We start from the raw sequence: 22,748 nt of genomic DNA, 5'->3' as shown, positions 1-22,748 counted from the left end.
AAAAAGAATTCTGAAGTCTTGAATGGCAGCAGATTAAGTGTCCAGCTTTCCAAAGAGACCTTCATTTGATATGTTAAGTTCTGACCTGTTTTTTTAATACTCTCAGAAAATATGAATATATTAAAATAGTAGTTACTGGTTTGCTAGTTAGATGCTCTGAAGAGTTCTGTCTTTAATAAAATACTTTAACAAACACAACGGCCAAATGCAGTGTGCTATTCTTGACTGGATCCTAGAACAGAAAAAGGACATTAGTGGAAAAACCAGCAAAATCCAAATAAAGTCTGGAGTTTAGTTCATAGTGATGCACCAGAGCTGGTGTTTTAGCTTTGACGGATGTATCCTGGTAATGTACAGTGTTGTATGTTGTACTTTACAGGAAATGAGTTAGGAGTATGTAGGGGCAATTATTTTTTATTTTTGAGAGAGAGTCTTGCTCTGTTGCCCAGGCTGGAATGCACTGGCACCACCTTAGCTCACTGCAACCTCCTCATCCCGGTTCAAGCAATTCTCCTGCCTCAGCCTTCCAAGCAGCTGAGATTATAAGCATGCGCCACCATGACCGGCTGATTTTTATATACACACTTATTATCTTTACACCTTTCCTGCAAGTTCAAAATTATTCTAAAATGCAAAGTTGATTTAAGAAAAATAATAAATTACCAGAAAAAAGGTGAAGCAAGGAGAAGTCAAACTGTGTTAATATAGGTACATCAAATGTACCACTGTGGTGGGGACATTGATAATGGGGGAGGCTCTGCACGTTTGGGGACAAGGAAGTGTATAGGAAATCTCTGTGCTTTCCTCTCAGTTTTGCTATGGACCTAAAACTGCTCTAAAAGATAAAGTCCTTAATACTTAAAAAAACAACAACAAAAAAAAAAACCATGGTGTGTGGAGATGCATAAACTTATCATTAAATGTGACGCGTGTTATCTGTGAGCCTAACTCTTTCTGCCTCCCCATTTCCATTTTGCAGCATTGACAAGATATCTAAAGTCACCTCTCCTGTGTTGGTCATTCACGGTACAGAAGATGAGGTCATCGATTTCTCCCACGGCTTGGCGATGTACGAGCGCTGTCCCCGAGCCGTGGAGCCCCTCTGGGTTGAAGGGGCTGGGCATAATGACATAGAGCTTTATGCACAATACCTAGAGAGACTAAAACAGTTCATATCCCACGAACTTCCTAATTCCTGAAGACGACAACTTGATCTTACCTCATTTACTGTGAACAGAAGAGTCCTCTGTTTTGCACATGCTTTAACTGGGTAGCTGTAAAGGCTTGATAACCATGAAGAAGTGCCCAGCTGATGAAATCTCAGTCTTTTGTATCTAGAGGTTGTTCTGCTAACTCACACAACACGTTAAACTGAACAGTTGGGATTCCCAGCTTCATTACCTTGCAAGAATGGGAATGAGAGCTGAATGTAGGGACGGTTTTCTAGTGCTGTATAAAGTAGCCTCGCATCTGTTTCTCAACCTTACCCATCATTTCTGGTTCATTCATGCAGTCCTCACCCCTGTCTCCACCAGTGTTCTCAGTATTTGACATGCAGCTCTCTTTCTGCCACTGGATCCATTTGTGAAGCTGTGATGGTGTAACTGGAAAACTTGTGGTGAAAATTCTTTTCTTAATTGTTGTCAACATGCTGATCTTTCCCCGGACAAATGAACTGAAGGGTCATTTCCTGGAACTATCGTGTACAGCTTCATCCACTGTAACCATATAAATATAACTGGAATATTCTTAAACAAAAAGAAACGAGGGGTTTTTTTAAGTGTAAATTTATTACTAGCCAACAGAGTTTTAATATTTTGATTGTCTGGTTGGTTTAACAAAGAGCCTAGCTGACTTTCCTTCTGTAAAGTCCTCCTTGTAGGCTTTTTTAAAGTACTGTACATATTTGCAATCACATTGTGCATAGATTCTTAATGGTAGATATGATTTCTTTTGTCAGGCTACAACAATGAACTGCGGATTCCTTGTTTGTAATGTAAATGATTGAATACATTTTGTTAATATGTTTTTATTCCTATGTTTTGCTATTAAAAATTTTATAACATTTCCAAGACAAAAATTCCAAGTTTATGCTTTGAAGAATTTATGTAATTAAAGTTTCACTAAACTAATCTTTTTAGTTTAGGAATTATTTGGGTTTTGACACTGGAGTTGCGCTGAATAAGCATCAGAAATAGAAGATGCTTGACATTGCTATACTACTTGTATTGGTTAGGGGTTTGGATTTGGGGGTTCTTTGGTTTTAATTTGTTTTTTCCAAATTTAAAAGCCTTAAATGTACTGTAAGCCTCAGATTGTTGTACAGCTGGACTGCGCGTGCTCACCGGTTTGTGTCCTGCTGCTCGGATGCAGCGCAGTGGTGGTGATGGAATAAAGGATGCATGGATCAGAATGTGTGGCCTGAGCAGTGTTTTTCCTCATCTCTCCGTCAAAGAAAAGAGTGAATAAGAAAACAACTTTTGGTCTTAATGTAAGAATAAACCCTTGGGGCTTTCCAACTGCACCATCTTTCTCAAGGTGTATGTTTTTGTTCTATAAAAGGCCTTCGATTACTTTTGGAAGAAGCCAAGATAGCATGTAGCAGTAAAGTGCGGATGGCATCTAAATAGAAGACACAGTGGATTCTGGCCACGATACAGAGCTGATGAAGGTGACCTCACTGCGACCTGGCTCAGAGGGAGGACATGCCTCTTTGGTCAGGAAGCCTGAAACAGGTGTGTTCTGTAGAGTTTTCAGCCCTCTGACCACCTGAGCAGAAAAGAGCAGCCAAGGGATGCTAGGTTTCAACTCTTGGAACACACTCTCCTAAGTGTGCAGTGGGAGGAAGTGGTGGTCAGGAAGGTGTGAGGACGTGGGAGCGTGCACAGGTGAACGTGAGAGACATGCGCGAAGGTTACCCCTTACTGATCTTTAATCACATGGGTGGGGCTGGCTCACACATGAGGAGGGTCTCTTCTAGTCTTTATCAGATAAGCCTGTGCAGAGACAAGATTAGGACCATATCTAATCTCTGTCTTGGTATCTAAGCTTGTGATATTGACCTCATTCCCTAATTTTCTGGGCCTCTGATGCTTTTTTCCCCCTTTTTGACCACACTTAGGGCACATAAGCATTAAATGAAATCATGGCTATGCAAATACTGTCCATTTTTAGCTGTATTATATTTTTTACAGAGTTTAACTCTGTTGTCCAGGCTGGAATGCAGTGGTGTGATCATGGCTCACTGCAGCCTCAACCTCCCAATCCTCCCATCTCAGCCTCCCTAAATTAGCCACCATGCCTGGCTAATTTTTATGTTTTTTATAGAGATGGGGTTTCACCATGTTTCCCAAGCTGGTCTCAAACTCCTGACTTCAAGCGATCCTCCCACCTCAGCCTCACAAAGTGCTGGGATTGCAGGTGCAAGCCTCCATGCCCAGCATTTAATGCTTTATAAAGCACTGTAAATTGTACTACTGACAGCAGAGATTCTTGATCAAGATGAAGCTCTCAAAAGAGAATAGAACAATAGCATTTGGTGGCAAAATTAATCTCGAAACCTCAAGGGATTAAAATTTTAGATTTGGTTTATATAAAACATAAAACTTTCATATTAAAAATATAGTATAATGACAAATTTGGGGTAAAACATGATAAAGCATATGATAGATAATGGAAAAATACATTTAGTTATTCAATGATGAGACACCCCATGTGTAAAGAGCATAGGACATGAAGAGACTGTTCATAAGAGATTGTAATAATCACATAGATTTAATTAAATAATCAAATGTAATAAATACAGATTTAAATAGTAAAATTCCATCTTATATTGTAAAGTTGGTATAAATATTTAAAATATAATCTCCGTTGGTAGTGAGGGTGTGGATAAATGGGTTATCTAAAATTACACTGCTAACTTTATATATCGCATAGGTACCAACTTTCTAAAGTGTGCCTTGACTCAAAATTCTAACAATGTTCAGGAATTTAATCTAACTGTTTCTAGGAATTTAGCCTTAGGAAATAATCAAGATAAGATAGACTTAAATGGGATAATTACTGCTCTACTCTTAATAACAGTGAAAGCTCACAATCTGTTTTCAGCCATAGGGATTTAATTATTATGTTTATACAACAAATTACTCTTTAACCATAATAGATAATGCCATAGAATAGTTAATTAGTGCCATGAAAATATTTTCAAGAGTCACTTGTGGTGGCTCACACCTGTAATCCCAGCTACTCAGGAGGCCAGAGGATCACTTGAGCCCAGGAGTTTGAGGCTGCAGTGAGCTATGATCACGCCACTGCATCCAGCCTGGGCCACAGAGTGAGAATCTGCCTCTTAAACAAAAACAAAAAAACAAAACAAATCAAAAAGAGGCAATTGAATCTCATCAACAGAAATGTGCCTCTGTTAACATTTTGGTGTGTAGCCAGCTGGGTGTCCAAGTTTGGGGCTGTGGAGGAAGTGTAGGAAGCAATGGCGGATCAGACACATCAACTACTTAGTATTCACTTTGATCACATCACAATGTATCTTGAAAATCTTTAAAATAATGTGTTTTGGGGAGATAGGGTCACACTCTGTCACCCAGGCTGAAGTACAGTGGTGCAGTCATAGTTCACTGCAGCCTCAAACCCTTGGGCTCAAGCAATCCTCCTGCTCCAGCCTCCTATAGCTGAGACTACAGCTGAGGCCTCCTGAGTAGCTGGGATTACAGGTGTGTGCCACCACACCTAGCTGATTTTTTTATTTTTCATAGAGGTGGAGATCTCACTATGTTGCCCACGCAGGTCTAAACTCCTGGCCTCAAGTGATCCTCCTGCCTTGGCCTCCCCAAGTGTTATAATTTTAGGCATGAGCCACCACACCCGAACCTCCAAGTGTCTCTTTAATATCCTTTTACAAACCCTTTCTTCCGGATTCATGTTTAGTAGTTGTTATATAAAATGATATCAGCGAGAGCTTTTGTTATAATTTGTTCTGGAATACCACTGGATGGCACTACCTAACTCCCCCAGAAAATGTTACTTTTTCTGAAGAGGACAAGTATTCCGGGTAAATCACCTTCCCCTGAATGTGTGGGTTGTGCGGCCAGTAAATGAAGGGCATACAGATACGGCATTTTACTCTGTGCAGCTCCAATACTGCCTACCTGACTGAGGCTTTGCCCACCAGGATTTCAGTGGGAGACACAGCATTTCCCATTGAAACTTTCCCAGAGCTTGCCCTGCCGGATGGGTTCCAGGCAGAGGGCCACAAAGCAGCTCTGTAGCAGGAGGCCCGCCTGCTCCTGGCCCTGTTCCTTTTCAGCCAGAGACCCGGCCACTGCCTGGGGCTCAGAATCCTCATGTGTGAGGTGAGGGGTCCATTCCACCTGCAGTTCTTTTATGTGTGTATGGTAAGATATACATAACATATAATTTACCTTTTAAACCTTTATTAGGTGTGCCAGTTCAGAGGCATTAAGTACATTCACATTGACATCACCACGATCCATCTCTAGAACTTTTTCATCATCCCAAACTGAAACTCTGTACCCACTAAGCACTAACTCCCCATTCCCTCCTCACCCAAGCCCCTGGCACCCACCATTCTACTTTCTGTCTCAGAATCACCCGTGGGGCCGGGGGGTGGGGGATGCAGAACAGCCAGGATTGCTGCCTGTTCCTTCCTCTGGTAGCTTCACCCCAGAAGGTCACCTGCCAGATGTCAGCCAGAGCTCTCCTGTATGAGATGACTCTGGATATACAGGGGTCAGGGTGCCTGAGGAGGCAGTCTGTCCCTTTTCAGCGCTCCAGTGCTGTGCTGGGAGCTCCGTTGCTCCCTTCAGTGCTGCTGGGCAGGGACGTTTAAGTCTGCTGAAGTGGGGCTCACAAGCACCCCTTTTCCCAGGTGCGTGACCCGGGAAGGTGGGGCTTTATTTTTAAGTCCCTGCCAGGCTGCTGCGTTTTTTCAGAGATGCCTGCCTGGCAGGGAGGGAGTCTAGTCTCAGTCTGCCAGCAGAGGCGCTGCTGAGCTGCCACGGGCGCCCCCCCCCCCCCCCCCCCCAGCTGCGGTGTAGACTTCTTGATAACTTGTTTACACACGCAGGGTTAGAACTGCCCCGGTCATGGTGGACACCTCTCCCCGCACCGAGCTCCACCGTCCTGGGTCGAGCTCAAACTTGTGCTGGCTGCGAAAATCTCAAGCCAGTGGGACTTAGTTTGCTGGTCTTTGTGGGGGTGGCACCCGCCCAGCCAGATCACCTGGCTCCTGCCTTCAGCCCCCTGTTTTCAGGGAGTGCGTGGTTCTCCCTCGCAGGTGTTCCAGGCGTGGCTGAAACGCCTGCCGCGTTTTGTGCTGGAAGCCACCGCGCTGGTGGTGTCGACACTGGCGGGAATCTCTGGTCTCCGGGCCGTGAAGACCGTGGGAAAAGCGCAGTATCTGAGCCAGAGTGCCCGAGGGCCCGGAAAAGTCCCCGCTGGCCTCCCTTGGCGAGGAGGGCGAGTTCTCTGTCCCTTGCACTTCCTGGGTGAGGCAACCCCCGACCCTGCCTCAGTGTGCCCTCCTTGGCCTACACCCACTGTCCAACCAGTCCCATTGAGATGAACCTGGCGCCTCCGCCGGAAATGCGAGATCACTGGCCTTCTGCGTGTACTCTCGCTGGGAACTGCCCTCGGAGCTGTTCCTGTTCAGCTATCTTGGCGGAACTCTACTTTCTGTCTCCATAAATGTGACCACTCTAGGTATCTCAGGTATGTGGAATCATTAGGTGTATTTATCCTTTTGTGTCTGGCCTATTTCCTCAAGGTTCATTCATGTGATACATTTCGTTCCTTTTTAAGGCTGAGTAATTTTCCAGTGTATGTATATACCATTATATTAGTCCGTTTTTATGCTGCTGTTAACAGACTGGCCAATTTACAAAAGAAAGAGGTTTATTGAACTTACAGTTCCATGTGGCTGGGGAAGCCTCACAATCCTGGTGGGAGGCAAGGAGGAGTAAGTCACATCATACATGGAAGGCAGCAGGCAAAGAGAGAGCTTGTGCAGAGAAAGTCCTGTTTTTAAAACCATCGGATGTCGTGAGACCCATTTACTGTCACGAGAACAGCCTGGAAAAGACCAGCCCCTGTGACTCAGTCATCTCCCACTGGGTTCTTACCACATGTGGGATGATGAGAACTACAAGATTAGATTTGGGTGGGAACACAGAGCCCAACTATATCAACCGTATTTTCTTTATCCACCCATCCGTTGATGAACACGCCAGTTATTTACACCTTTTGGCTGTTATGAACAGTGTTGCTGTGAACATTAGTGTGCAAATATGTCGGAGACTCTGCTTTCAATTCTTTGGGGTATATAATCAGAAACGGAGTTGCTGGATCATATGGTAATTCTATGTTTACTTTTTTAAGGAACTACAATATTTAATCTGTAATTCTTTAAAATTTATTTTTTAAGTTCTGGGGTATATGTTCAGGATGTGCAGGTTTGTTACATAGGTAAACGTGTGTCATGGTGGTTTGCTGCCCCTATCGACCCCTCACCTAGGTATTAAGCCCAGCATGCTTTAGCTGTTTTTTCTAATGATCCCCCTTCCCCACCGCCCTCCCCCAACAGGCCCCAGTGTGTGGTGTTCCCCTCCCTGTGTCCATGTGTTCTCATTGTTCAGCTCCCACTTATAACCGAGAATGTACAGTGTCTGGTTTTCTGTTCCTGCATTCGTTTGCTGAGAATAATGGTTTCCAGCTTCATCCATGTCCCTGCAAAGGATATGATCTTGTTCTTTTTCATGCCTGCATAGTATTCCATGGTGTATATACACCACATTTGCTTAATCCAGTCTATCATTGACAGGCTAATATGCAATTCTTAAGAGGAGTCTTGGGATTTGTGACCCCCTTTGAAACTGCATGCCATACTTTGGATGTCTGTGCCTACGGGCATTTTTCTGGGGAGAAAATCCACAGCTCCAGCAGAAGGTATCAATGATTCTGAAAGATTAAGAACACAGAACTAGGTGATATTTACAGGTTATTTAAAAACCGTTATTTTTGGCTTCTGAGAAGTGTGAGAGCAGATTATGGAGAGGTTAAGGAGCTTGGATTTATCCCACAGTCAAGCCTAGGGAGAGGCCTTAGTTTGCTGAGTAAGGAGCGGGTCTCTGGATGTACCAGAGTGGAGTGTAGAAGCATTTACAAGCCCAGAAGAAGACGAGACAGTAATGGAGTCCTGGATGGAGAGACAGCAGGTCTAGCTGGGAATTTTTGTGCCATGGGAGTTGTGAGACCTTGGGCAAATCCTTTAACAGCTCTGGGCCTGTCCCTTATCTCTCAAATGGTAGTGATTTCTTGAATACAAGTAGGGATCAGATGAAATTCTGTAGGTAGAAATAAATGCATTGCAAGAGGTAATGGAGGCTTGGACCCACTCATTAAATGGATGGGTGAAGTCTGGGTTTAGAACAAAATGGAAAACACTTTGAACACTCTTGGGTAACAAAGTTTACCCTGTCTGTGCCCTCACTAGGTTGTTACTTAAAATCATTACTCTGCTGCTAAATGATTTACCATTTGGCCGGCCCCTGCTTGTTCACACCTGGCCCTGTCTGGTTCTGTCTGGGTGTGGGTGGAGACCGGCCCAGGGCCTCCATTCTTACAAAGATACTGACTTCTGTCTGAATCCCACCCCGTAGACCTCCCTTCTCCAGGCTCCCGCATGCCCTGCAGATAGGTCTGTGAGGCACAGCTAGCTTCTGGGCCCCTCCAGCACATTCCAGGATGGGACCTGGAGTGGGCCAGGGGCCCTCGAATAAAAAACCCAGTTTGGGAAAGGAGTGGACCCTCTCTATGCTGGTCTCAAAGCAAGTGCCAGGGGAGCCAGCTCAGAAGAGAGCAGAGAAGGATGTCTGATGAAGCCTGAGTTACATTTAAGAAGAGGGCTCAGAAGAACTTACAGGAAAGATGCCCTTTACACAACTTTTTTTTTTTAATTTAAAATTTTTACATTTTATCTATGGAAATGGATAGAAGATATTTTTACAATTTCGGGGGGAAAAAAACCAAAAACCCACATTCCCACTGTTGAACCTGAACCCTAGCAACTCACTTGCTCCCATTCTCCCCAATCACATTCTCTTTCCTCCTGCATTCCTGTATAGCCTCTATCTTGAATTTCCTCTCACTCATTTTCTTTCCTATACAGTAAAAATGTGTGTGATATATGCCTATGTATATATGTGTATATGCATATATCACATGCATACGTGTGTATATGTTATATAATGTGCTCTTGAAAATTTTGTACAAAGATCATCCTACTGCTGTACTTTTCATTTGCTTTCTTCTTGTACTCCACAGGGTGCCTTTTAGATTTCTCAATATTAATCCATACAGCTGTAGTTTAGTTTATTTATATTCATTGTTATGTAGCATTGTATGAATGTACTCTATGCAATTTTTTGTTTGTTTGTTTGTTTGTTTGTTTTTTTGACACCATCTCATTCTGTTGCTCAGGCTGGAGGGCAGTGGCCCCATCTCAGCTCACTACAGCCTTGACCTCCCAGGGTCAATCAATCTCACCTCAGCCTCCCAAGTAGCTAGGACTACAGGCCCATGCCACCATGCCTGGCTAATTTTTTTGTATCTTTATAGACACAGGATTTTGTCATATTGCCCAGGCTGGTCTTGAACTCCTGGGCTCAAGTGATCTGCCCTCCTAGGCCTCCCAAAGTGCTGGGATTACAGGTATGAGCCACTGCACTCGGTCTATTCAATCTCTTGTTAGTGGACATTCAGGGTGTCTTCCAGGCTTTTGCTATGAAAGATAGTTTTGTACATCTCATGATGTAAGAGACTTCTGGTTGAAGGTTCTTAATCTTGGCAACATACTGAAATTACCTGAGAGGCATTTACAAGTGCTGATGCCTGGGGTCCAACCCTCAAAGATTCCAATTTAAGCAGTCTGGAGGGGGTTCTAATGGGCTCTTTGACACAAATCACCTGGGGATGCAGGTTTTGACACTAGGTTCATGGTAAGACCTGAGATTCTGCATTTGTGAGAAGCTCCCAGCTGCTGCTGGTCCATGGCCCTGTTTGAGTATTGCTGAGTCATTGGGAATCTGCCTGTTCAACTTCACCAGATAATGCCAAGTCATTTTCCAAAGGAAGAGCACCAATTTACCTTCTCACTAACAGAGGATGGGAGTTCTGGTCATCCACACACAGCATCCTCTAACTTTGTAAATTTTTGCCTAAATAGTGGATGTGAAATGTTATGCTCCTGGTTATACAGGAGAGTAAGTGACTTTTCTGAAAGATACAGTCATCTGTAAGTTCTGTATTGTGAAACGTCTATACTTGACTCTTGACTACTTAGCTGAGAGAGTTCTATATTTTTCTTTTTTGAAGACATTTTTTTTTTTTTTTTTTTTTTTTCTGAGAAGGAGTTTCGCTCTTGTTACCCAGGCTGGAGTACAATGGCGCGATCTTGGCTCACCGCAACATCTGCCTCCTGGGTTCAGGCAATTCTCCTGCCTCAGCCTCCTGAGTAGCTGGGATTACAGGCACGCGCCACCATGCCCAGCTATTTTTTTGTATTTTTAGTTGAGACGGGGTTTCACCATGTTGACCAGGATGGTCTCGATCTCTTGACCTCGTGATCCACCCGCCATGGCCTCCCAAAGTGCTGGGATTACAGGCTTGAGCCACCGCGCCTGGCAGAGACATTATTTATATATTCTGGATACAAATCCTTTATATATGATGAATATATTCTCTCCCTTTGTCCTTTGAAGAGAATTTTATTTACTGATTCAACCTCTCAGTGGTATCCCAGCTGACATATTAGTTTCTAATTAGGAAGGAACCTTGCCATTCCCCTGTGAGCCATTTCAGCACCATCAACTTCTCAGAATCATTTAAGAAAAGACATATGTAAAGAGCAGACTGAGGCCAGGCACGGTGCCTTATGCCTGTAATTTCAGCACTTTGGGAGGCCAAGGTGGGCGGATACCTGAGGTCAGGAGTTTGAGACCAGCCTGGCCAATATGGTAAAACCCCATCTCTACTGAAAAAAATAGAAAAATTAGCTGGTGCTTCTAGTCTCAGCTACTCCAGAGGCTGAGGCAGGAGAATTGCTTGAGCCTGGGAGTCAGAAGTTGTAGTGAACTGAGATTGCACCACTGTACTCCAGTCTGGGCAACAAGCGAGACTCTGTTTCAAGAAAAAGAAATTTAAAAATATAAAATTTAAACATTTAAAAAGGTCACTGAGATCACTGGACACTTGCCTAAGGCCAGGAGTTCAAGACCAGCCTGCACAACTTAGTGAGACCCTGTCTCTTGGTGGGGGCAACAAAGGACCATTCGGTGCATAAATAAGGAACAGCAAAAAATATAACACATATTCTTTTTTTTGAAATGTGTGTATTACATACATTTTGTAATACACATACTTCATAGTGTGTATTACACACATTTCGTTTTTCTCAACAAAAAACATGCTGAGAAAGTGATAAGGACATCAAATCCTTAGGCATTTGGGAGGATGAGGGTGTCGCGGTTAGACGTGTGTCTGTGACATTTGTTTACCTGAGCTTGAATTTTAGCTCCACCTGCTATTAGCTGTGTCACAGGGTCATTATTTAACCTTTCTGTGCTTTCTCACCTGTAAAGTGAGTATAATTTATTACTTACCTCTTAATATTAATGTGAGGATTATATGAGCCTAGAATATGCTGAGATCTCAATAAATACTAGCTATTATCATCTGGAGAAACAGAACATTTTATTCTCTACTGAAAGGATTTTCCACATGAGGACGTTGATAGGGAGCCTCTTGGAAATGTATGGGGAAATGACATCATTCATTCACTGTGTACTGAAACTGTATTCATTCTATGCCCTGAGTCATGCATAAGAATAGCTTTTGTGTATAAGTGTATGCCTTGGTTTTTAATTTTTTTTTTAGTAAGAATTCTGTTTGTAAAAACTGTTTATCTTTAGAAACACAGGAAGTGTTTTCATTTCTCTTCCACATATTTACGAGGGGCCTCCCCTCAGAATGTCACAATGCAAACGCGAGGGTGCACGGCTTTTCTTCTGAAGACAGCGTGTATTTCTCCAGCAAAGTGGCTTATTTTAAAAGAACCCAGAATGACCTGACAATATCTAGCACTTCAAGTGATGTAAAGGGGAAGAGTTTAGAGTCTTTTCTTTTCTGAGACGGAGTTTCGCTCTTGTTACCCAGGCTGGAGTGCAATGGTGCGATCTCGGCTCACCGCAACCTCCGCCTCCTGGGTTCAGGCAATTCTCCTGCCTCAGCCTCCTGTAGAGTCATTTCTTAAGTCAGTCTTTCCCTCTCACACACACAGAGACATACAGAAACACACACGCCATTCACCGATTGTTTTGTAAACTTGCTTGCCTCCTGTATTTGCAAATTACATCAGCTTATCGACATAGCTTATAATTTGACCAGAAGAGTTCGTGTGCCCAGGCAGGATCTGTAACAATACAGAATCACAAAACTAGGAGATTCCTTGACAAATACCTGGTGTGAGATTCCCCAACATGGAGCCTGCTACAAATTTCTGGGGGGTAGACAGGTGGTAGGAAAAGGAGAGGAGAAGAGGGGAAGAATTTTTGCAATATTAGCCTGGAATTTATATTTCCTAACCATTGGCTGTAAATGAAATAAATATATTTAACTTACATATTGACGATTCTTTTCTAAGGTATATGATTAGACTCATTTTTGGACTCTGTAGTATCCTATTTTGTAAATGTTTACTTAACCAATAATTAAGTGCAAATCCTATCATGCTGGAGTGTGGTTCTTAGATCAGCAGCATCACCTGGAAACTCCTTAGAAATACAGATTCTAAGGGTGGGTGTGGTGGCTCATGCTTCTAATCCCAGCACTTTTGTTACTGGAAAGGGGTCCTGATCCAGAACCTAACAGATGGCTCTTGGATCTTGTGCAATCTGCACGGTGGCCCACACCTATAATTCTAGCACTTTGGGAGGCTGAGGCAGGTGGATCACGAGGTCAGGAGTTCAAGACCAACCTGAACAACATGAGGAAACCCTGCCTCTACTAAAAATACAAAATTAGCCAGGCGTGGTGGCACATGCCTGTAGCCCCAGCTACTCGGGAGGCTGAGGCAGGAGAATTGCTTGAACCCAGGAGGCAGAGGTTGCAGTGAGCTGAGATTGTGCCATTGCACTCTAGCTTGGACAACAAAAATGAAACCTCATCTCAAAAAAATAAAAATAAAAAAGAATTTGGAGTGAATCCACAGAGTAAAGTGAAAGCAGGTTTATTAGAGAAGTAAGGTAGCAAAAGAATGACTACTCCATAGGCAGAGCAGCAGCCTGGGCCGCTCCACTGAATATACTCATGGTGGTTTCATCATTACACGCTAAACAAGGAGTGGATTCTTCATGAGTTTTCCTGGAAAGGGTAGGCAGTTCCTGGAACTGTGGTTTTCTCCCCCTTTTAGACTATATAGGATGACTTTTGGACGTTGCCATGGCATTTGTAAACTGTATTGGTAATGGTGGGAGTGGCTCTTAGCATGCTAATGCATTATAATTAGCACATAATGAGGAGTAAACAGTGAGGAGACCAGAGGTCACTTTCACCGCCATCTTGGTTTCGGAGGGTTTTGGCCGGCTTCTTTACGGCATCCTGTTTTATCAGCAGGGTCTTTGTGGCCTGTATCTTGTGATTCCGGTCCTGCCGACCTCTTATCTCACCCTGTGACTAAGCATGTGTAACCACCTGGGAATGTAGCCCAGCAGGTCTCAGACTTATTTTACCCAGTCCCTGTTCAAGATGGAGTCACTCTGGTTCGAATGCCTCTGACACTCCTGGTGGGCAGATCTCTTGAGCCTAGGATTTTAAGACCAGCCTGGGCAACATAGTGAGACCCTGTCTCTACAAAAAATAAAAAAAATTAGTTGGGCATGGTGGTGTGTGCCTGTGATCCCGGCTACTGGGGAGGCTGAGGTAGGAGGATTGCTTGGGCTTGGGAGGTCAAGGCTGTAGTGAGCTGTGGTAACAAGCCTTCCCAGTGATTTGATTTGATTCATGTTGTGTTTAAATAAGGCATCCTGATGGGAATTAATTGCTCTAGAAATAGTTTTTAGAATTCGTTCCTAGAAAGGAAAAGACTTAGTGTTCTTCGGTCACAGTGATAAGGGAACCGGTTTTAAAGCTGCTCCAGTCCTTCGGTGACAACTTCCGTCAGTGCACGTGCTTCTGCAGGCCAGCCAGTCAGCAACAGCTTCCCTCCAGGGTTTGCTTCTAAAGGTTTTTCAATCCCTAAAGACTCCCATGGCTGAGTCAGACAGCCTCTGACTTCCCCAAAGCACTACAGAGCTCAGCAGCGTGCTGTGTCCACTTCTCCCATTGCCTGGCTGGAGCAGCGACTTCTTCCTTACACAACTCTAGGCATAAGGTTGGGTTCAGTGCAGAGGTCACCCTCTGACACTTACAGGGGTACACATTGTAAACACATGAGGTGGGCCAGGTGCAAGGCAACGCTGAGTAAATGTGCTGACTCGGAGAGGCTGTCACACAGCTGTGACACATATACACACCACGTGGGCCAAACCAAGCACATCAGCAGCCCTGTGGTCCACAGGCCATCAGTCTGCAACATCCCAACTAGCACAACACTTTATTTCATACATTTAATTCATTTTAGGCAATCCAGGAAGATTTAGGATTCTCTGGAGAGACAGAAAATTAAATATGTACATAAAATACATATATATATATAAATAAAAATACACATGTTCCTCATAATGACGTTTTAGTCAATCACAAACCACAATAGTGGTCCCAAAAGATTATAATTATATTATTATTATCATTTTCTTTTTGAGATGGAGTTTCACTGCTCACCCAGGCTGGAATGCAGTGGCATGATCTCGGCTCACTGCAACCTCCATGTCCTGGATTCAAGCAATTCTCCTGCCTCAGCCTCCAGGGTAGCTGGGATTATAGGCACACGCCACCAGGCCCATCTAATTTTTTTGTATTTTTAGTAGATACCAGGTTTCGCCATGTTGGCCAGGCTGGTCTCGAACTCTGGACTTCACATGATCTGCCCACCTCAGCCTCTCAAAGTGCTGGGATAACAGCGTGGACCACCGTGCCCAGCCAGATTATATTATAATTTTACTGGACCTCTTCTACGTTTAGATGCATTGCCTACAGTATTCACTACAGTCATGTGCTGTACAGGTTTGTACAGCACGCTTCCTGGAGGGAGTCTGATGCTGCCTGGCTGGGCTTCAGAAGCATGTGCACTGACAGGAAGTTGTCACTGAAGGAGCAGCTTTAAAAACAGTTCTCACTTATTACTACGATCAAAGAACAGGAAGTCATTTCCTGCCTAGGAACGACTTCTCAAAGCTATTCTGGAGGAAATAGCTTAGGAGGAAGCGACCACCATATAGCCTAGGTGTGTAGCAGGCTGGACCATCTAGGTTCATGTAAGTACATGCTGTGATATCCACACAATGGTGAAATCGCCTCACAGTGCATTTCCCAGAATGCTTTCCCCTCATGAAGTGCTGCATGATTCAGTATAGACATATGAGAGGGGATTTATGATGGGGATTGGCTCACACAATTATGGAGACTAAGAAGTTCCACCACAGGCTGTCTGCAAGCTGGTGACCCTGGGGGCCACTAGGATGCCTCAATCCAAGTTCGAAAGCCGCAGAATTGGGGAGACTGATGGTGTAACTCTCAGCCAGGGACTGAAGACCTGAGAACCAAGGGGCCGATGGCACAAGTCCTGGAGTCTCAAGACTGGAGAGACTGAAGTTCACATCTGCAAGGGCAGGAGGAGGTGAATGTTCTAGGTCCTGGAGAGAGAGAGAGAGAGAGAATGAGAAAGAGGGAGAGAGAAAGAGAGAGAAAGAAAGAATGAATGAATGAAAGAAAGAAAGGAAGAAAAGAAAGAAAGAAAAGAAAGAAAGGAAGGAAGGAAGGAAGGAGGAAAAGAAAGAAAGAGCTTTTCTTTCCTTTTCCATTTTATCTGTGCCCCCAGCTGTCTGGATGGTGCCCACCCACACTGAGGGTGAATCTTCCCCACTCAGTCCACTGACTCATATGCCAATCTCCTCTGGAAACAGCGTCACAGACACATTCAAAAGGGATGCTTTACCAGCTCCCTAGGTATTTTTTAATCCAGACAAGTTGACACCTAAAATTAAGCATCACACAGGGGAAGAGAATTGCGTGAGAGCAGAAACCGATTCAGTGACAGTTTAAACTCAGCCCATTCCCAGGCTGGTGCACTTTGTATGCTTTGAAAAGAAGGCAGAGGATTTCATGGCATTATAAAAAAAATAACAATTTGCTTACGTTGTCACTGAAACCACGAGGCACGCGTGTTGTAGCTAAGGGTACTGGCAAATCTAACCCTTGTTTGTCTGTGGATGAGCTGAAGTAACATCCGGATGGCCCCTGAACAACCTGAGTTTGAACTACATAGGTCCACTTACACACGAATTTTTTTTTCAATTCAATATATATATTAGAACATTTTTTTGGAGATTTGTGTTAATTTGAAAATATTTTCAGATGAAACGTATAGACTAGAAATAATGAAAAAATTAAGAAAAAGTTAGGCATGTCATGAATGCATAAAATATGTGTAGATACAAATCTATTTTATCATTTACATCTATAAAATATACACATATCTAGTAGAGAAAGTTAAAATTTATCAGAACTTACGCACACACTTACGGACCATGCATGGCACTATTCAAAGTTAAAAGAAATGCAAACAGATATAAAGATACAATATTAAACCATAACTGCATAAAATTAACTGTAGTACACGCTGCGCTACTGTAATAATTTCACAGCCACCTCCTGTTGTTAGTGTGCTGAGCTCAAGTGTTTTGAGTATCCGCTTAAAACGCCCTGTGATGCTCATCATGTCCGCATGAGCAACTGTTTCTCCAGTAAAGCGCAAATCTCAATAGAAAGTAATCTCCTGTGGTTCTTGTGTATTTTTCATCCTGTTTAGCGCAATCCTGTAAACTTTGAATAATACCCTGCTCCTGCTGAAGCTGGACAGGCTCCCAGGAAGCAAAGTCATGACATTACAAGAAAAAGTTGAATGCTCGATCTGTATCATAGACTGCAGTCGGCAGCTGCAGCTTCCTGACATTTCAGATGGAGGATTCATCTTGTAAACAGACACGTAAACTTACGGTATTGATACAGTATAGTACTGTAAATGTATTTTGTCATCCCTATGGTTTTCTTTTCTGTACCTTCTTTTATTGTAAGAATGAATTATATAATACATATAACATACAAAATATGTCTATGTTATCGGTGAGGATTCTGGTCAACAGTATGTTATTGGTAGATCAGTTTTGGGGGAGTCAGAAGTTATACTTGGATTTCCTACTGTGCTGGGAGTTGGTGCCCCTAACTCCGCATTGTTCAAGGCTCAACTGTATTTTATTTTTTAAGCCAGAAGTTCCTCCCTGGGAGGACTGTATGAATTGTAGTGAAGAAATGTTTATTTATCTGTGTGTCTACTGAGCATCAACTCAGGATGTCATTGTGCTAGTCTGGGAACAGAAAGATTGGTGAGCTGCATCCCTATTCTCCAAAGCTCACAGCTGGAGGTGGGGAGGCAATGGAAGGCGTGCAGGGTTGGGGAGATCAGAAAAGGTTTCCCAAAGACAGTGACGTTTGAGTTGAGTCCTGAAGCATACCTTCACATTTGTCATGTAAAAAGAAATAAGAATTCTTGAGCAGTGCCCAGATTTTCCTGAAATGCATACATGGGAGTGTTTAGAATGCTGAAACCAGTAACAGGGGAGTGATTATATACATTATCTCCATATTAAGAAATGCTGAGAGGCCGGGCGCGGTGGCTCAAGCCTGTAATCCCAGCACTTTGGGAGGCCGAGGCGGGTGGATCACGAGGTCAAGAGATCGAGACCATCCAGGTCAACATGGTGAAACCCCGTCTCTACTAAAGATACAAAAAATTAGCTGGGCATGGTGGCGCGTGCCTGTAATCCCAGCTACTCAGGAGGCTGAGGCAGGAGAATTGCCTGAACCCAGGAGGCGGAGGTTGCGGTGAGCTGAGATCGCGCCATTGCACTCCAGCCTGGGAAACAAGAGCAAAACCCCGCCTCAAAAAAAAAAAGAAATGCTAAAAGAGATTTAAGGCTGGACGTGGTGGCCCAGCCTGTAATCCCAGCACTTTGTGAGGCAGAGGCAGGTGGATTGTTGAGCCCAGGGCTTCGAGACCAGACTGGGCAACATGGGAAATCCTTTCTCTACCAAGAATACAAAAATTAGCCAGTCTCATAATCCAATTTCTAATTAAATAAATAAATAGATTAAAATTTAGAAACAAATAAAAGATTTTCTTTAAAATGCTAAAACATGAATAACACTAAAAAATGTTTTAAAGAGATTTAAAATACAGGGAAATGTGTAGGATATATTACTAAGTAAAAAAAACCAGGGTTATTACTATATACAATTTTGCCATTTAAACATTATTTACATTTTTTCTTTCTTTCTTTCTTTTTTTTTTTTTTTAAGAGACAACGTCTCTTGATGTTGCTCAGGCTGGAATGCAGTGGCTACTTACTGGCCTGGTCACAATACGCCACAACCTTGCATGAGTTTTCTGCCTCAGCTTCCTGAGTAGCTAGGACTACAGGCTCATGCCACCACACCCAGTTTTAAATTTTTGACTAGGTAATGATTCACTTGATTCAAAAAGAAAAAAATTACAAAAACGTACATAAGGAAAAGTTGACCTCCCACTCATCTTCCATCTGCCCACCCCTTACCAAAACTATCAATTACCAAACAGGAAACCATATTCTTAGTTTCTTGCCTGTCATTCTAGATAATTTCCTATGCATCCATAAATAATTGCAGATACAGAGTGTTTTTCCTCCCCTTCCTCTTTGCACAAATGGTAGTGTGCAAATGTATCCCATATACATTGCTACACACTTTAATTTTTTATTTTATTACATAGAATTTACCCTATTCCTGGCCCGGCACAATGGCTCATGCCTGTAATCCCAGCACTTTGGGAGGCCGAGGTGGGCAGATCACTTGAGGTCAAGAGTTCGAGACCATCCTGGCCAACATGGTGAAACCTCATCGCTATTAAAAATACAAAAATTAACTGGGCATGGTAGCACACAACTGTAGTCCCAGCTACTCCGGAGGCTGAGGCAGGAGAATGCTTGAACCCAGGACGTGGAGGTTGCAGTGAGCCAGGATCGTGCCGTTGCACTTCAGCCTGGGCAACAGAGCAAGACTGTCTCAAAAAAAAAAAATATATATATATATATATACATATATATATATATATATATATATACACACACACACACATCCTATTCCTTTTTAAAACAGCTACATAGGACTCAATCATATAGATGCAACATTATTTAATTAGCCCGACTACTAGGCACTTAGGTTAGTTTGTTGCTGTTGTTGTTTTAATATTAAAAATAAGGCCACAAAGTATAACCTGGTGCTATTCCTTCCCCACAGTATAGCTTTAAGATAAATTCCTGGAAGTGGAATTGCTGAGTCAAACATTATGTACATTTTCATAAATCTTGTCAAACTGCGCTCACAGTTTGCACCAACATAAGGTTTCATCAGTGATGAATGCAGAGGTCTATTCTCCACCCTTACTGGCCTCCCTCCCAAAGAGGCAGTGTCAAACTTTTGGAGTTTTGCCAACCTGACAGGGATTTCAGCATAGTCTTAATTAATTTGTGTTTCTTCATTTATGTGCAAAGTTGAGCATCTTTTCAAATGTTTATAAACAACTTGGGTCTCCTTTTCCACTGTATGCATGTTATTATTACTTTTTTTTTTTTTTTGAGATGGAGTCTTGCTGGAGTATAGTGGCGCAATCTCGGCTCACTGCAACCTCCACTTCCCAGGTTCAAGCAATTCTCCTGCCTCAATCTCCTGAGTAGCTGAGACTACAGGCACGTGCTACCACTCTGGGCTGATTTTTAGTAGACACGGGGTTTCATCATGTTAGCCAGGATATTCTCAATCTCCTGACCTCATGATTTACCTGGCTTGGTGTCCCAAAGTGCTGGGATTACAGGCGTGAGCCACCATACCTGGCTATGTATGTTATTTGTATAAGAAATGCTCACCCATGAGCCGAGATCACGCCACAGCACTGTCGCCAGGCTGACAGAGCAAGACTCCATCTCAAAAAAAAAAAAAAAAAAAAAGCAATGCTCACTCATGTATTCATTCATTGACCATGGACTACACGTGGACTTTATGTTGGACACTATAGGAGCTACTACAGGGTAGATGAGTAAACTTGAGACACAGCCTTGCCCTCTCAGAACATGCAATCTAGTGGAAGAGAAGAATTTTGAGCTAGGTATTGAACATGGATGGGACACTTACATACATTTATCTATTTGTGCAACTATATATGTACCTTATACGTAGAAAAATGTTTGGCTCTATACTGAAATGAACAGAAATGATCTTTGAGCACAAGTGACTTTTTTCTTTCTTTAGTGTTTTCTGTATTTTTCAAGCTTTGTCATGTACATACATTATGTTTGATGTTAGGTAATTTTTCTCTTTATTGTTTAAGTTTTTCAAGGTTGGTTGACTTTTTTTACGGGGAACATGTATGACTTTTTGCAATTAGACAAAAAGGAAATAAATCATATGAAGACATCATACACACACCGTTTACATATGTTTTAGACCTAAATAAAACACAGGAAAGGAGAGTTCTTTCTGGAGTGATGGTGAGTTTGAAGAGGAAGTTATAGAAATCTACTTTCACAGCTGGGACTTGCCGTCACAAATTTCAACACAGGCCTTCACTCACCAGAAGAACTGAGGACTTGTCTCTCTTCAGCTGGGCAGCCTCGTTTGTGTGGTGGAATCTGGCCTCAGGGCTCAGGCCTGGGAATTTCCCTTTTCCGATGCCAGCTTCAGGCCCAGTGTCCAAGAGCGACCCCTGTTGGTGGAACTTAAATATGCTCATTATTTACGAGCTGCTTCTCCAAGGGTGGAGATGCCCAATTCGGTTTTAATTTTTTGCGGGTCTGCTGGAAACCTTGAGACCCACAGCCCACTCACAAATTACCCTAACGACATCCTGCTTCCCTTTTCTCCTTGTCTCCACCCACCTACTCCAGGTTTTCCTGGACAACTGGGTCTGGAGGCTTGGCGTAGGGAGACACAGGTGTGGCCAACCTTTCAAACTGCTCACAGGTAGCCTGCCTTAGGGGCAGGGGCTGGCTTTTCTGATCAGCAGGTGGAGTGTGAAGGCCCTTGCTTTAGGAAGCAGACGTGGCATCCTGCCAGCAGACCGAGGATGCCAGACTTGGGTAGCTTGAGGCAGCAGTGAGCAGGCGGGCCGTTCTACTGCACAAGGTTGTAGCTGAGGGGGCTGCATCCCACCTGAGAAAGGTTGGCTGGAGGCAGATGCAAAGAACGGAGGAAGTGGCAGGTCACACCATTGATGGGCATTTCCCTTCTCTCTGGAGGCTCTCCGCTGGGAGAGTTCGGCAAGAACCAGAAAACCAACACAGCCCTTCTTGACCAGCTCCTTCCTGTCTCTGCATTTATAAGAGCAAGACCTTGGACTGGAGAAGTGTGCATAGTAAATCCACCAGATTTTGCTAATATTGCTCCATAAAGAATTACCCGGCACGCCCCGTTCATCATCGAGTGCTGAATGGCAGTGCTGAAGGGAAAACTGGCTGGAGAATCTGGTTTTAGACATGCGGAGCCTGTTTGTAATTCATCGGCATTGCTCTTTTCCCCTGGGTATTGGTCTGTGATAAAGAAAACTGGATACCAGAGGAATGTGTTGGGCATTTCAGTGCTTTGAGAAAACATGACTAAGCACTTCTCAGGGCCCATCCCTAGACAGGACTCTGCCTTTACCACTTCATCTCTCAGATGCCTGTGGAGCCAACCCCCACCAGAGAGCTGCCTGGCTCCACTCAGGCCCCAAATCTACTGTCTGTGGATGGAAAATCCTGCATGTCGTGCCAAGCAAGGCTGATTCCAGGCTGACCTTTCGCCATTTGGGCCAAATGCCCTGCACCCCCAATCCTCCTAACACACAACTACTGTGTGTGGGTCTAGTGTCTGGGGGCTCCTTAAGGAAGAAAAAAATAAACAGGAATCATGGTGAGAACTGGGAAGAGGGCTCTGGGGGGAGGCTCCATTTTATTCTGCTGGAAAGAAAAGGCTGGGGAGGAGGGCTTGCCATTGGATCCAGTTCATTACTTCCCAGTAAGTCAAAGAAGGGCTGAGAGTCCTGACTGCCATCCCCAGTGAGGATCAAGTTCAGCTTTCTGGAAAAGGCCTAGAGGTGGAATGCTGGATTTCCCCGGTTTAACCAGGTGACCAAAGGCTTCTGCTTCTGCCCAGAAGAGATGGTCACAGACCTCCACAGCTTCTGCCCACCACAGCCTAGACTTCAAGTCCAGACCTAGATTCTCAAAGCTAGCCTGTATTGCACAGGATGGGGACCTTGAGGAGCTGGCTTTCAGGGAACACTGGCAGGAAGGAAGAAAGAAATGTATATCTAGGAGGCCTCTGCTAATCAGGAAAGGGGCCTGAGTCACACTCTAAAAAGCAGAAGCAGAGAGCAGGTATCAACGCCCTCAATTTAAAGATTAAAACAAAACAAGAAAAACACTCCTCACCTCCCT

At 43.6% G+C, this 22,748-nt stretch overlaps 1 protein-coding gene across 1 annotated transcript in view; it reads left to right on the top strand.

The window, feature by feature from the left end:
• ABHD17C (abhydrolase domain containing 17C, depalmitoylase) overlaps positions 1–2,413 on the top strand; it is a 57,197-nt gene extending 54,784 nt beyond the window's left edge. The window contains exon 3 of the mRNA XM_002749196.6: positions 980–2,413. Coding sequence (XP_002749242.3) covers positions 980–1,199 — 220 coding nt within the window. The 3' untranslated portion in view covers positions 1,200–2,413. The remainder of the gene's footprint in view (positions 1–979) is intronic.
• Positions 2,414–22,748: the final 20,335 nt, after the last annotated feature.

This window comes from Callithrix jacchus, chromosome 6 (genome assembly GCF_049354715.1).
Source record: "Callithrix jacchus isolate 240 chromosome 6, calJac240_pri, whole genome shotgun sequence".
Lineage (NCBI taxonomy): Eukaryota > Metazoa > Chordata > Mammalia > Primates > Cebidae > Callithrix > Callithrix jacchus.
Note: the sequence above shows the minus strand (reverse complement) of the source record. Positions and strands in the feature narration are given on the sequence as shown.